Consider the following 16,748-nt stretch of genomic DNA (forward strand, 5'->3'; position numbering starts at 1 on the left):
CAACTACAGAGGTATAACTCTCCTGAGTATCCCTTCCAAAGTTTACGAACGAGTACTGGAGAAAAGACTACTACAAGAAGTAGACCATAAGCTGGAGCAGTCACAGAGCGGTTTCAGGAAGGGAAGAAGCATCCATGACCATGTTTTTACACTCAAGCATCTAATACAAAATGCACGAAATACAAGCACGGAACTATACCAAGCCTTCATAGACCTCGAAAAAGCATTTGATAGAACCCCGCGAACCGAAATAGACAAAAGCCTAAGAAACAGAGAAGTAGACAGCAAACTCAGAAAAGCTATTATGAGCCTATACAAGAACACAAGAAACAGAGTAAGAACAGATAATATGGAATCAGAAGAGTTTAGAGTCAATGATGGCTTACGACAAGGAGGTGTACTAGGCCCCATCCTGTTCAATATTGTACTAGATGATGTAATGAAGGAAACTAGAGAAGAAACATCAAGAATATTTGTTGGACATAGAAACCTGGAAATGATACAGATAGCGGAGTGCGCATTTGCAGATGACCTCGTCATATTTGGAAGAAACGAGGACGCACTTAAGAGAAACCTCCAGATATGGAGAGATAAACTCGAAAAACGTAACCTGAGAATTAATGAAAGTAAAACCAAGGTCATAGTATGTGGGAAAACAGACCAACATACAAACATTAAAATCAATAACTATACTTTAAAAGAAGTCGAAACCTTTAAATACCTGGGAGTGCAACTAGAGAGTAGGGGTACACAAGAAGCAGAGATAAACAATCGAATAGCAAACGCTTCCCGGATATACCACGCAATTAAGAGCACATTCCTATCGAAAAAAGAAGTATCCCAAAAAGCAAAGATAGCTATCTACAACACAGTTTTTGTACCTATCTTAACATTTGGATGTGAAAGCTGGACGCTCACCACCAGACTAAAAAATAAACTGCAAAGTATTTCAATGAAGTATCTAAGAAGAGTACTAGGGGTGACCAGAATGGACAGGATACGGAACGATGAAATAAGAGAACGCCTTAAAGTCCAATCAATAGAGAAGAAAATCGAAGAAGCCCAACTGAGATGGTACGGCCACATGGTAAGGATGGATAAAAAAGCCAAGTGAAACAAGTGTGGAAAGCGAGAAGAACCTTGAAAAGACCGAGGGGCAGACCCATGAAGACCTGGGACGATGAAATTGCCGCCATCCTAGACAGGAGAGGAGTCACCAAGGAGCAAGCGAAGAAATTGGCAAGCAACAAGAAGAATTGGAGGAAGTTTGTATATGAAACCTAAAAAGAGACTTTACACCCAACACCTTAGGGTAGAAGGGTTATTGATTATATATATATATTTCTCTAAATCACTATGTTAGCTAATAACCATAATTTTTAAAATTTTGATTAGAAAGGTATTTATAAATGTTTTTCTATTTATTTCTACTTGCCCCAGAGAATGATTTGCGTTGAGTTCAATATATAAATTCGGATAGGTTTCTACTTGCCCCTTGCCACTGGGGCAAGTAGAAACCATGTAACAGGATTGAATATTTTTGTTAAAAAAAATTTTTTTTTTTTTTTTTTTTTAACACAACATTCGTATTAGAAAATGGTGTACGTCTTACATGTCGGTAGCCTTATAGAGTGGATATAAAACTAAATTTTTTAGAAGGCCGTAAACAGAAATTTCGGATTTTCTAGGTTTCTCTTACCCCGAGGTACCTTAATTAGAGAATCTAAACACATTAAAAATTTGATTCTAAGGAAACATAAACATGAAACCATTTTATAAGTAGATATTAGACAACTATTTTGCACACCGATGAAAAATGTAACAAGAATACTTAAAATGGAAACTCAGATACTACTATATTAATGTATACAACAACATTTCCTAAAATAGTATTGATTTGGAAAAGGCGCATCTGTATTTGCAACTTGATTTCTTGAGGGCCTGCTATAGGTTTTACTAGAACTAAAGTCATACTATTAAATTTGTCATGGACTTTATTGAAATACATATCGTTGACTCTTTCGATGTTGTTTGGACAGATAACATCTAATAGCTTAAGAGTAAACTCCGCTCGGGATGAGTACCATTCTGGACCCTTAATCCGAAAAAGACTGATGTTTCCGTGAGTAAGAGATAAATTTGATACCAGTGTTATGTATTGGTATGTATACTGCTCCGGCATTAAGAGACACTCGTAGTCCCTTGGATCGCAAAAAGATTGGATGCGCTTACATCTCCTGAGAAAAATAATAATTTTGAACAATCATTTAAATAAAAAATAGTATTACTTACGATTTGTGCTCAGTGTCTTTAATATAGTTAGCAGGACATTTGAAACTATAACATTTATAACCTCCTCTAGTATTTAAGCAGATTTCCTCTGAACGACACACGTTTTGCTGACATTCATCGATATCTGGAAATTATTAAAAAATACGATATAGGTACTATCATCCATCAACAAACAAGGGTATATGGTAAATTTCAAAAAATGAAGCGAATAAGCTGTCTAGTAATTACACAATATGAACATGACCCACGTGATGCCCCACAGTAGTCTTAGAGACAATACTGCTAGTAGCAGCTAGTACGAATTTTAGAGACAAGAAACAAATTAAAAATGTTTTTTGAAAAGTGAGTGATGAGCAGAGTAATAAAAATTAGTCGATTTAATCAGGAACCGGCTTGGGAAGTAATAAAACTCCCTGAATTCAACATAATATGTCTCTCTAGGTTTTCCTGAAACAATTCTCTAGCATACAAAACCACGATATGCATGAGAATAAATATCGAAAAGAAAAAAATAAATAAAGAGGATTGCATCATCATCATTCTCAGCATATTCTAGCGATTATGGTGTAGCCTCCCTTACATAGTCGTTCTTAATTTCTGTCCACGATTGTCTAAAATTCGCTTTTCTGTGCCATGTTGTACCGGCTAGTTTCCTTATGTCATAGTCCCATCTTAAATTTGGACATCTTCTTGGTCTCTTGACGTCTCTTGGACACCACAGTGTAATTCTAGTGGACCATCTGTCCACTAGAATTACACTGTGTCAGTTCTTCTCGCTAAATGTCCCACTTACTGCCATTTTAAAGATTTAATTCTGTGGATTACATCAGTAACCTTGGTTTTCTGTATGATCTAACCTATTCTTTTTCGATCTCCCTTCTTTATTCGCTCCGTGCGTGACTGACGCGACCCCTACTGCCTTCATCTGACTGTTTTGAACCTACCAATTTTCAGGTTAAACATATGACGACATATGTTTGACATTGTTAAATACAGGCGAATTTGACAATTATTAATAATTAACTTTTTAATTATATTTTTTCAGTTTATGTACAAAATAAATGTAGTATTAAAAACTGGGTTTCTCAAAATTCATCATAATATATCTTTTTAACCCCAAACGGAATAGAAAGGGATAAATCTAGTACTGGCAAATCAAGTTTTTCACGTGAAAGAGCATATAATTAAAAACAGTAATAGTAAAAGGTATAATATAAAAGCTAAGTCATCAGGCACTCTGCAGTTAGCTTGAAGCCTTATAAAATATCATTTAAGGTAAATTATTTAAATATTTCCTATTTCAATTGCATAAAAATGAGGTTATGTGATATTTACTTTTTCATATTAATAGCACGGATCCATCTTTTTCTTTTCTCTAATTTATATGTAATCTTTGGGAACCTATAAAAACTACATTTACTATTTTTGCTATTATTAGCATAATTAAATACGCAACATGTATTTGCACACATTTTTTGCGTAAAAAGATTCCAATTTTGTCATATTTCGCCGCTACGCACGCTGGCATCGCTTCAAGGTACCCCTACCATGGTCACGCACGGAGCGAATACGTAGCATGCATCGCTCAATTGACCTTTGAGTGACTTTGAGTTTGGATATTATCTCTTTCCTTAATGTCGTAAGTTTCGCAGCCGTATATAATGATTGGTAGTATACACTAATCGAATGCTTTTTTCTTCAGGTTGATTGGGATCTTCGGTTTGAATATAACTGCATTTCTGCCAAAAGGTGCCCAAGCCGGCTTCATTCCTTCTGTTGATTTCTGGAAGTAAGGAGCCAGATTTATGTATTAATTGTCCCAGACGACCGGTCTTACCTACATGGTCTTACCCTGTGTATTTGCTTTTATTCAACAGTATGCGTGATTTCAGGCGTCGCCACTCGACACTGAGGAGTAGGCAGATTGAGACATCAGTGACTCACTCAAAGAAATTATAAGATTTCACAAATAAAACTAACATTGAAGTATGTAAACTTTTGAATGTCAAGATTAAACTGTCCTAAGCACGTTCCCCACAGCAGCACGATAAAAAAAATTAAAATTATTTCAAATGTACAAATAAAAACAACAATAAAATAAAAGAAACGTTAAAAGAATGATATTTCTTTGATGAATTATTAAGGTTAATTGTTATTAAGGTGAATGTTAGCTATTTTGAATATTTTAAAATTTTGTTCATACATTACAATATATGTTACTTAATTGTCCAGTGTCTGTTTTATAATTAAAAGTGTTTTTATTTTTGTTTATGTGATACATCTCAAGAAATAATCTACTTTTGTAGTTATCAGCCAGTGCCAAAATGCGAGCTTTGTTATAGTCAAGCATATGACCGGTATTTTCATAGTGCTCAACTACTGCACAAGTATTTTTTCCCATGCGACAATCACTTTTATGTTGTGTGATGCGTTGTTTTAGCAATTGTGATGTTTGGCCAATGTAGGTATCTTGACATCCTAGACACGGTTTTTCATAAACCACATTACTTTTATATAGGGTTGGTACTGGGTCTTTCTACTGGTCTAACTTATTCTGTCATATCTATATTCAAAAATGTTCCTAATATTAGTATAGCTAAATATAATACCATGAACAGCAAACAACTATTTTTAAAAATCGAAGACCCAGTATCAACCCTATATAAAAGTAATGTTGTTTATGAAATACCGTGTCTTCTTCTTAGCCTTCTGTCGTCTATGTTTGGACATAGGTCTCTCCCAACTCCTTCCATCGGTCTCTATCCTGAGCGACATATTTCCAATTTGTTCCGGCTATTCTTTTGTCATCAACCCATCTCATCTGTGGTTTTCCTCTTGGTCGTTTACTTTCGTAAGGTCTCCAATGTACGGTGTCTAGGATGTGAAGAATTAATAAAAACCAGGCAAAAATAGTAAATTCAAATTTATCTCAAGTTGTAATAACAGATATTCCTTCGTGGTCAGTAGCAATTCAATATCAGTCTGATTGATATTTGAACAATATAAAAGTCAACCATGGAGGTAAGTCATATATTGAATTTTTTCATTCTTTTTTGATAAAAAAGTAATTGAGAGCATTCAATATTTTACAAATATTTATACATCGCAGAATAACCGTCACGATTTTGAAATGAATAACATAGATTTAAAAAAAAATATTAGCATACGTATATTATCTTGTTCACACTCTGCTTCAAGTTGATATGGATTGGTCAAAGGATGAGGATAAAGAAGTGCACATTATAAAAGAAAGCATGAGCCGACATAGATTTATATTTATAATTTATAATAGTGAAGAAACCGCTACATTAGTGTCAAACTTAGTACATGGACGTCAATTTAAATTTGCTTTACCAGATGAAACCAGATTCGACAATATTGGCCACATTACAAAAAGAGATGATAGTGCAAGAATGTAGGATATGCAAAAGTAATACTATTTATATTTATGTAAAAGGTGTAGAATGCAACTACACCCCGAATATTTCGAAAATTTTCACCTTAAAATTTAATTTACATTAAGGATACAACATGTTCCTTTACTAAAAATTGTACTGTTTTCCTTGAAAATGCGAAAAAAAATCTTTTTGGTTGTAAATTAGTCTTAGCTTATGCGTTTTATTCCAATCTAATAAATTAATTGTCAAATTTCTCTTTGTATATTGAGCGGCCGTTAATAGGTTAATACTATATAAAGAATAAACTTGCCTCAAATTTACGTTACTTACCCCAAAACTATTTTAAAGTTAATAATAAAGTCTATTTAATAAATATATTCCCAAGAAATAGAGCACACTACGCCTATGCACATATTTAATTTATAATGAATAAACTAAAATATCAAATTTCTCTCATTCCCACTCTTTCTAAGAACGTAAATATTATATAGACCAGCAAAATATTGATAAGTTTACCGATGTTTCAAACTATTCAATGAACTTGTCTCACTATACACTCGTGAATCATACCAATTTATATTGTTACAGGTGCAAATTTTTATGAGACTATCTTACTTTTTAACATATTTACATGGGCGAAGGATACACAATAAAAATGACCCCGGTAAGAATTTACTGCTGACATTTTACATGGTTGCCGCTACCGTTTAGTTGAATTTGTAGATTAGTCACCTTTAATTGAAAATTGTCCGACTATATATGCAAAAATATGGTCGCAAATAGCAAAAATTTTCGTTTCTTTTCGGATTTTGTTAAATAAAAAATTAAGTACAAGGTTTGCGACTGGCGCATATCGTGATTATTGATACAAGGTACATCCTGAAGTGATTCCAGTAAAAAAATAGACTACTATGTAAAATGTCCATTATGGTCTGCTTTTCGACAGATGCCGGCTGAACTTTGTTCTTTTTGGTAAATACTAACCTATACAATTTCGGCCATCGCTCCCTAGTTTATATCCTGGGGGACATTCGCATCGGTAGCTACCAGGTACGTTTTTGCAAAAGCCTATACATGGTTTTCTATCTTTAAATCTTTCACATTCATCAATATCGGTACAGGTCCTAAAACATTTTGTTTTTATGAATTTTCAAAAATACTACTCTAAAATTAATTAGATATTAAAACTACCTATTAACATGGCTAAGGAAAATATTGTTTAATTAAATAGAAATGAACTGCGCACATAATAGTTATTTATGTACTAAGGGTATTAAGTAGTTGTTTATGTCCGAGGGCGACTAGTCTACAAATACCTATATGACTTCCCTTATGGATTTGTAGCTCTTCTTCTCTAGTGCTATTTCTTAATGCTTGTTTGACGATATTTTCTAGCTCTAGGACTTCTTCTTTTATTTCTTGTGGATTCCTCATCATTGGGATGTTGTTGCTTCCAATGCTCATAAGTCTTTTGTACTTTGACCACCTTGTCTTCCTCATTTTCCTTGTTGCTATGTTGTTTTCTTCGCATGTGCCTATTTCTAGTAATATGAGGTTGTGGTCTCCTAATTCTTCGTTTAATGTTAGGATCTCTATTTGTAGTCCAATGTTTTTAGCCACTACTATGTCCAGATGGATAGGTACGGCATTCCCTGGAAAATGTGTTGACTTGATGGGCCCTATTACTATGGTGTTTCGTTGTTCTATAGATAATTGTTTAGTAGTTTTCCGTTTCTGTTCGTAGCTCTATCGTTCCAGTTGAAGGATCATGCCAGCGATCCAGTTTTCCAGTCCATTCTAGTTTCTGTTTACCAGATCTCCCCAAATCGATCAATAGTAAGTATATCTCTCTATTTTTGAACTGGAATGAACTGGATGGAATTGTTGTTGATCAATTATACATAACAGCACTCTAAAACTCACAAGTGGATTTTCTCGAGAGATTCTTTTGTAGTGTTAGCATTTATTGGCCAATTCTTTATTACATGACGATATAACGTTTTTTAATAATTTCCCCAACATTCCATACAATTTCTGGTCCATATTTTAGATTCTAATATTTCTTTTTTTAAATTTGTTGTTGATTTAATAGCCTGGCCCATTTGATCTTTTTTGTCACTAAATATTTTCAAGGATTTATTTTTACCCGATTTTCAATAAAAATTAAATAAAATAATTAAAATTTTTTTTTTTAGTTTATATTTACCTGTTATCTCTATTCAGAGTGAACCCTTTATTGCAGCTGCATCTATATAATCCCAAGATATTTATACAGTTATGTTCGCATATTCCAGGATCTCGGACACATTCATTTATATCTACACATTCGTTGGGAGATTTGCGTTGGAAGCCCTCCTTGCAGTCACACCTGAATGATCCATTTAAGTTTATGCATGTGGTAGACGAAGCTTGACAAGGCTAAAGTTAAAAAAAATAGGTAAAAGAAATAAATAAGACTTACTCACAATCAATTTAATTTTACTACCAAAACGACCGATTTCGCTTTCTAAAATTTGCAAAGCATCTTCAGGTCAAACGGTACAAAGTAAATTAAATGATGCCGGTACAAGAATTTTTAGATAATGATTCGTGATACATAGTTCAAACTATCCTGTATTGCTGATAATAGGTGATCTTCGGTCAATGTTGTAACTGTCTGACAATTAACGAGGAAGTTTCTTGAGGGGAGAAATGTTAACAAATGAAATAGGAGTAAGATATATGTGATTGTTGCAATTGCAACTGATTGGGTGTGCAATTTCTTTGACTTGTAATTATCAAATTTTTTGATAAAAAGCACTTAATTTCTGTTTTGACAGAAAATTGTGAGTGTAAATGTTAAAATTATAAAACTAAAACACAATTAGGGACAAACAGAACACAATCCTTTCCTACCAAGTGATGTAGGGCCAATAAGCCCCCTTTTTAAAAGTTTTATGTCTGTTTTGTCCTTTTAATTGTGTTCTGTTTGTCCCGAATTGTGTTTTAGTTTTATAATTTTAACATTTGACATCACAATTTTCCGCCAAAACAGAAATTAAGTGCTTTTTATCAAAAAAATTGATAATTACAAGTCAAAGAAATTGCACACCCACAAAATAGTACAACTAATTCCATTCATTGTCATATAACTGTCCTCTTACTGTAAAAAATTTCAATAAATTAACACACATTTCTAAAATATATCTCTTGAATAAATATAAATAACTTTAATAATTTAAATAATATAAAACATCACTTTCAATTAACAAACAATCACATATACATAATGACGGTATTAGATTTTTGTTTTAATACACAGCAGCGACAGCCGCTTATACGTATTTCCACCTCTTTAGGTCTCCTTAGGGCGGTATAGCCACTACTCTGAACCAAAACAAAAATCTCTCCCGTCCTAGACAATAGTTATCAAAATAACTATATACGGACGTAACTACGCCATCTAAAAACAAAAAGAGAAATCAAACGATTTCTACCTGGCGAAACCGAATTCAAATTTTTACCAACTGTGCTTCCCAAAACTTGCGAAGCAAACAGCTTGTTAAATTACTCGGCAAGGGAATCTAAAATTGCATTCCACATGCCGTTCATCATGGTCAAAATTCGTAGTGAATTCAGTTTCTGGTACTCCAACCGAAGTAAAGTAATAAAACATAATAACGATATTAGATTTTCTAATATCGCCATCGACAAGCCGCTTATACGTATTTCGAGCTCTTTAGGTCTCCTTTGAATTCGGTTTCGCCAGGTAGAAATCGTTTGATTTCTCTTTTTGTTAATCACATATACCTTACTCCTATTATTTATTTATTAACATCTCTCCCTCAAGAAACTTCCTCGTTAATTGTCAGACAGTTACAACATTGACCGAAGATCACCCTTTATCAGCAATACGGGATATTTTTTAATCAAATTAAATTCAACTTACGAAAGGGTAATTAACAAACCTGATTGTAAATACACGTCTGCAATTTACGGTCGATTTGATTGAAATTATCGCTGAATTAAAACCTTTTAATAGTTAAGTTTTATAAGATCAGTATTTCAAAACATGGAGAAAACGACTGAGTAAAATTCTTGATATTTACTGCATCTAAAAGACCTTCTTAATCTGATTTTCAGCTTACAAATCAAATCAACTAAGTTAAACAAATTAGAGAAACACTAGAGTCAGAACTAATCAACTACAGACAATAATAGGTTACCGCAGATTACAACCGGTAACAATAGAGTCCTTAATGTATGCTGACGACATCGTACTAATAGCAGATTCCGAGAATAAAATGCAGAAACTAATGGATATATGGGTAGAACAAATAGAAGAACTTAAAATGGAGATAAACGAGGAAAAAAGTAAGATAATGATAATCAGCGGCAAAGGAGATAAGGAAGATAATCAAATAAAGATAAAATGTAAAAACTCAGAATTGGAAATAGTAACAACTTACGAATACCTGGGAAGTATAATAACTAATGATGGAAAAATAGACTCGGAAATAACAAATAGAGCAAAGAAATCAAACAAGTTATATTATGCGTTAGCCCCAATAATGAGAAAAAGAGAACTTGCACGAGAAACAAGAATAAAAATATATAACACAATAGTGATACCGACTGTGCTCTATGCAAGTGAAAACTGAACAATTCTGGAAAAACATAAGAGCAGGATAAATGCAATGGAGAGGAGACATCTAAGAAGGATAGTTGGAAAGACAAAATGGGATAGATTAAGCAACGAGACTATTAGGAGAATGGCCAACCAGGAACCGATAATGAACAAAATAGCAAAGAGACAAATGAACTGGTATGGGCATCTGATGAGGATGCAATCCAATAGAATAACAAGAAAAATTTATGAAGCAAAAAACATCGGAAAAAGAAAAAGAGGCAGACCAAGAAAAAAATGGATACAGCAAGTAGTAGAGGCGGGAAAACTTAAACAACAATCACTCGAGGAATTGAAAATAATGGCAGGAAACAGAAAAGAATGGAAGAGGTGGGTAAATGGAAATTAAAATAGCTGGCCCAAATCCGACATCCTGTTAGGGTAAAAGGAAGGGGAGAAAGAAAGAAAGAAAGAAAGTTAAACAAATCAAAATTCGGATATTTTTAAGGTCTTACAAGAAAATATCAATTTTAAAGGTTTTTTCTTTACTTTTACGGTATCACTTGTAGTGGTAAAGACACATTAAACTAGTGGTCTGTAAGAAAGAGTATATTTCTTGTGTAGGAAGTGAAATCTCTAAAAAATCGACATGGAAGAAATTTCACCGAAGCCTCCAGATAGAGGGAAATTTTATTAGATATATAGATAGAGGCAATTTGAAGAATTAAAAAAAATAGCAACATTAGGGTAAATGATCAGGTAACAAACGATAAAAGCCAAACAACTAGCACTAAAGAGGTAGGTAACCAATTTGATTTTAATAACGATGCAACTTTGACCCAATTTAATAACATAGATAGATCAGGTAATCCAAATTTAAATAAAGTTGTAAATTTAAGATTAAATAATAAATATAAATTAGGAGATAATGCACCATATATAGTACATATATAGAAAATAAAAACGGTAATATCGGCAAATTACACAGGATAGATACACACATTACGCTAGGTAATAGGAATAAAATTAAGGTAGAACTCAATAATTTTGATAGTACTAATAAATTAATTGAATCTGAAAATTTTAAAAGCAAACAGTACGAAGCATATATTGCAACGTTGTTTACTTAAAGAAAAGGTGTTATAAAATCTGTAGATAAAGAGATACAAGAGGATGATTTGTTATCATTAGTTCAACCTAGGTTTGGAATGAGGTTTGAAGTCTTACATGTAAAAAGAATAATGCGGAAAGTGGTACAAGAAAATGGACCTACTATCTACGTAAAAACAGGAACTATAATAGTAACTTTTAAAGGTCCAGTCTATACCTACAAACGTAGTAATAGAAAAAATGACACCTACACGACGTTGAAAATTACACTCCCAGAATGTTACAATGTTTAAAGTGCTTGAGATTTGGGCATATACGTGCTTAATGTAGGGGAAAATATAGGTGTGAAGGATGCGGTGAAGAACATAATAAATCAAATTGTTCCAATCCAAATAATTTATTTTGTGTATTGTGCAAAGGAAAACATAGTCCTGCTGACAAGGGCAGTGGCGCACTCAGAATTTGTCTGCGGGGGGGGGGGGGAGTTTGAAATTTTTTAATGCTACCTCCATTTTGAGTCAATAAACTAAAGCTAAAGATAGCAGTGCCAAAGATTCAGGTATCTATTATCCTGCCACTAAAACCACCCTCTCTTACTTGCGCAGTAGGCTGTCGCACGTACCGTATTCCGAAAGTTTGGTGGCGGCTGTAAGTCTGACGACATTTTTGGAACACTCCCTTCTCTGATCCAGATCTTATCTATTGTTCTAAAGCTATTTTTTGGTGGCATTTTAAAGTAATTACAGACTTTTAAAGACATCTACAAGCAAACTAAGAGAGATAAAAGAAGAACTACCTCCATGGAACCACAAGAATTTATGAAACCCACATTCATTCAATAGATCGCACCAAATTATCCTATCTCGTCTTAGATTGGGACACTGCAAACTTACTCATGCACATCTCATTACACATACTTACACAACTTAGCAAGTAAGATATAATGTACCTAAATTTATACTTTGTACGCCTATTTTATTTTCTTTGTGGTTATTTTCTAAATAAAAAAAAATTAACTTACACTATACATTTTACATTCGTCAATATCTTCACATTGATTTGTAATCTTGCTCACATGGTGACCTGGCGGACATTCACAGGTATAATAACCGACGTAGTTTTTACATATTTGTGTTGATAAACATTTGTGAATACCCCTGGCACATTCGTTAACATCTACAATTTATCACATTAATAAAATATGCTGAATATATGCAGTTGGTCCTATTAAAATAATTACCTATGCATTGGTCTCCAGATTCATTCAGCTCATAACCAAGCTTGCATTGAATTGGAGGAATACAAACATATCGACCTTTGTAATTTATACATTTTTCAAACCTTCGACATGGGTTACTTTTACATTCGTCAATATCTGAAAATATTTTGCAAACTTTAAAATAATTTCAATATCGTATCATAGCGTAATATTAGGAATAATTGGTACCTATTCGCGTTGTATATTTTTGGGGAAAGATATGCCGATGTAGGAGTTTCAAGTCTAGATCTACTAGTGGTAGCAAACCTTCCAGTAGTAAACAGAGTTCCAGAATTTTGAGTAACATTAAATTAGGTGGTGGTTTAAGGTTGGTAAAGGATCTTGGAGGCAGTATGGGTTGTCAATGCTCATACTGTAACAAAACTCCGATAATGTCAACTGTTTACGACGAAAGAGTCGGGAGTTCTAGAAATAGAACTCAGCTTCTGCCAACAAATCATACTCTCACTCAGTGTGCATGGCGTACAATGATTATGCGTTATGTAGCAGACGAGAGGGGGTGAAAGGCGAGTTTCTGGCGACTAAAAACTGAAACATATCGGCTGAGGGAATAAACCCTAACAGAAAATTCTATGAGCGGGTAATCCGTTACCGTAAAAAGTACAAAGCCAGGAAACCTTTACATAAGCCTCGGATAGATCGGTCTTATCGACGACGACTTAAGCAAATAAATATGGACTCGGTACCTGGAACGTCCTGACATTGAATAAACCAGGAGCACAGGCATCACTACTTAACGAGCTCAGAAAATACAAAATAGAACTAGCAGCAATACAAGAAACCACATGGCTAGGACACGGAATAAAAGAAACAAAAACGCACGCAATACGATATAGGGGAAAAGAAAAGTTCGGAGTAGCCTTTATAGCTGACAATAGGATGAAACATGCCATATTAGATTTTAAAGCAGTGAATGAGAGAATATATAAACTAAGAATAAAAACTTTCTTTAGCTAAATTTAAGTTAGCTAAATTCTTTAGCCTCCCAATTATTAACTTACATTGCCCAACAGAAGAACATAGCATGGAAATAAAAGAAAACTTTTACGAACAGCTAGGGGAAGTATACGATAGCTCACCGAGAACTGACGTCAAGATCGTAATAGGAGATATGAATGCTCAAATAGGCAAAGAAAAACTTTAACCATTGGTAAACATTCACTCCATCAAAATACCAATGAAATTATATAATTACTTATCAACTCGACTTTTTTCCCACACTACGACATACACAATGCGACATGGATTATGCCTGGTGGAACAACCGCCAACCAAATTGATCATGTCTTGATAGACAAAACGGCCGCGACAAGCATACGAGATATAAAGAGCCGAAGAAGAGCATGCTGCGGATCTGACCATCTCCTAGTACAGATAATATACAGATGCAGAATTCAAAGAAACAGGAGGGACGACACGAACATACAACAGAACGACTAGATATACAAAAATTAAGACAATATATCAAACAGAATTATGAGAGAGAAATTCACAAACACTGACAAATACAGGCAGTCTAGGCACCGAAGAATATTGGGAAGAAATTAAAACAAAAGTAATTGACGTTTGATTGGTGAATGGTTCAACGACGAGTGTAAAAAGACCATACAGAAAAAAAATGAAGAAACGCAAGAAATATATTTAAAACAAGACTAGAGAAAGAAGAGATAAAACAAGCAATACGACCACAGAAGAATAACAAATGGCGAACACCTAATAAGACAAATGCATGTGCATTGTAACGATTATTTTGCCTACCACATAGGGTATTATTATAGGGGCTTGAAAATTGGGGACAGAAATTATTGGGATGGAGATAGGGCAAGCAAAACAAATCGAAACTTTTGCGATCGGCTACTCAGGGTTAATTTGGAGAACTGGGTCGTGAATGGCAAGGGGGCTTGGATTGGGGCAACTACAAAAAGTAAAGCAAAAGGGTACTTACATAAATCTCCTGGAACAAAACACAATACAAAAAGGTTCTCAAGCTATTTAAAATGGACGCCGCTTTGAAGAATCTTCCTGCTGGATGAAAGAAAAGGTTCTTCCTTTCTAAAACACAAAAAGGGTTAGAGAGTTAGTTAAGAGAAATAAACAAAATGGTTTAGGAAAAAAATTTAATATTTATTGCTGTCTCACCAAAAACAGTTACAAATATAGATAGGTAATAATAATAAAATACAAAATATCAAGAACAAACTTACTATATTCTATCAGTTTACACACTCTTGAAGTTGAGGATACTGCAAAACTTACAATTGTTAATGGGCGATAATTTGTAACAGAAATAAATTATTGCAAATAAAAAAATATCCTTTTAAGTGAAACTATGCATAGACCTTTTTCTAAAAAAAAAAAAGCAAAACAAGATCTGTTATACTCGGTTCGCTATTCCCAGTCCGAACTGTCTAGTGAATTTAGTAATTATTTTTTTGCGAAGTTAGTTACTTTTTGACAGACTAAAAGTGGCTGGAAATTACTATACAACCAAGCACACGTACTCATAGCCAATATTATTAGTAAACAAACTAAATAGTAAATAAAATAGAACTTTGCGAATTACCGACAATCAATATTTATTTATCTGCACCATATAATAAATAGTTATGTTAAATTATAACAACTAAAATATATTTTTTAAATATATACTACCCAAAATTTGATGGGTTTAGTATACACTTTCACTATTTAGAATAATTCTTCTTTTTTTAAAGAAAGAAGTCTGCAATAGTAGGATACTTGAGCTATTAATACTGAGAAATAGTAATTGTTGTGTTGTAGGTTTCCGACAATGAATCTGTCAAAATATGCCCGAGCTAAGCGAATGGAGTATATGATTAGGTATTTACCAAATGTCAAAAAAATAAAGCCAGCTGTCAGATGTCAATACTAAATTTTAAAACTGAGAACAATTAATATGACAGCTAAGCCACACCCTAACATCTACAGTTTTAATTATTACAATTTTTTAAACTGTTATGAAAGATTATTATTAGAAAATGTTTATTTTCCGTTAAAAATCAACATAAAAGAATTACCTGGATTTCACTAAAATTTCTTTAAACTTTCTAGGGTTAGGAACTGGACCTACACTCTTTGCCACACCAACAAATTGATCTCCAAACTGCAAAAAAATGAGGCTGGAAGTTGGGTACTGGACGCAAACTTTGAAAACTCTGCTTCTTTAAAAACTGGAACACATGTGAGTACCTTTCAAATTTGTTGGAAATGTCGCAAATCTCTTAGATACAAATCTCTTAGGTGAGAGACGACATAAAACAAAAACAGTGATTACTCCTATCAGAATTGACACATTACATTGAGCATAAATCACTTTTTTCAACAAATTTGTCGGCTTTTTAACGCCGACACTTGGAGCGTCTTGACTTTTCAAAGATTCGTCTAAATCTTATTTTAACTTCACATAAAACTTAACACTGCTACTACAGTACACATTTTCCCATGATAGAAGACAAAAAACAAAACATTACAAATTTTAAGAAAAATTTGGACTAACACTAAATCCAACTAACCCTGACAGCGGCCTCAGCGAGAGTGATGTAATTCTCGTCTCCGCAAAACCTTCTCAACGATCTAAATGGATGTTTATTTCAGGCGCAATATTGACCGGCTTAACGCTCAAAGAAAATACCAAGGAAATACCCATTTATGGTATATAAACAAACTTTAAAATGTTTATTATCGACTCCGACGATGCAAAAGGATTAAAAATACTTTTTCGGTGTTTTAATATATACGGGGTGATTTCAATATATACGAAAGAATATAAAAATGCTACAGCTTGTGAACAAGACTTCGAATGAGGAAAAGATCCCCAGCGACTGGAAAACCGGGGTTATGTACCCAATCTATAAAAAAAGAGGATAAACTGAAATGTGAAAATTATCGAGGCATAACCCTCTTGTACAGAGCGTGCAAAGTTTTAACTGATATACTAAATAAATGACTCCAACAATTAACTGAAAATATTGTCGGGGAATATCAAATCGGTTTTGGACAAGGAAGATCTACAACTGATCAGCTATTCACAGTGAAACAAATT

The 16,748-nt window shown here is 33.6% G+C and overlaps 1 protein-coding gene across 2 annotated transcripts in view; it reads right to left on the reverse strand.

The window, feature by feature from the left end:
• Positions 1-785: 785 nt before the first annotated feature.
• Positions 786-16,748, reverse strand: part of LOC140446235 (uncharacterized) — a 50,150-nt gene continuing 34,187 nt past the window's right edge. For both annotated transcript variants that reach the window (XM_072538782.1, XM_072538774.1), the window contains 6 exons: positions 12,647-12,781; positions 12,428-12,582; positions 7,897-8,108; positions 6,675-6,814; positions 2,293-2,416; positions 786-2,237 (listed from right to left, as the gene is read on the reverse strand). In XM_072538782.1, coding sequence (XP_072394883.1) covers positions 1,832-2,237; positions 2,293-2,416; positions 6,675-6,814; positions 7,897-8,108; positions 12,428-12,582; positions 12,647-12,781 — 1,172 coding nt within the window. In that variant the 3' untranslated portion in view covers positions 786-1,831. The remainder of the gene's footprint in view (positions 2,238-2,292; positions 2,417-6,674; positions 6,815-7,896; positions 8,109-12,427; positions 12,583-12,646; positions 12,782-16,748) is intronic.

The sequence above is a fragment of the Diabrotica undecimpunctata genome, chromosome 1 (genome assembly GCF_040954645.1).
Source record: "Diabrotica undecimpunctata isolate CICGRU chromosome 1, icDiaUnde3, whole genome shotgun sequence".
NCBI classification, from domain to species: domain Eukaryota; kingdom Metazoa; phylum Arthropoda; class Insecta; order Coleoptera; family Chrysomelidae; genus Diabrotica; species Diabrotica undecimpunctata.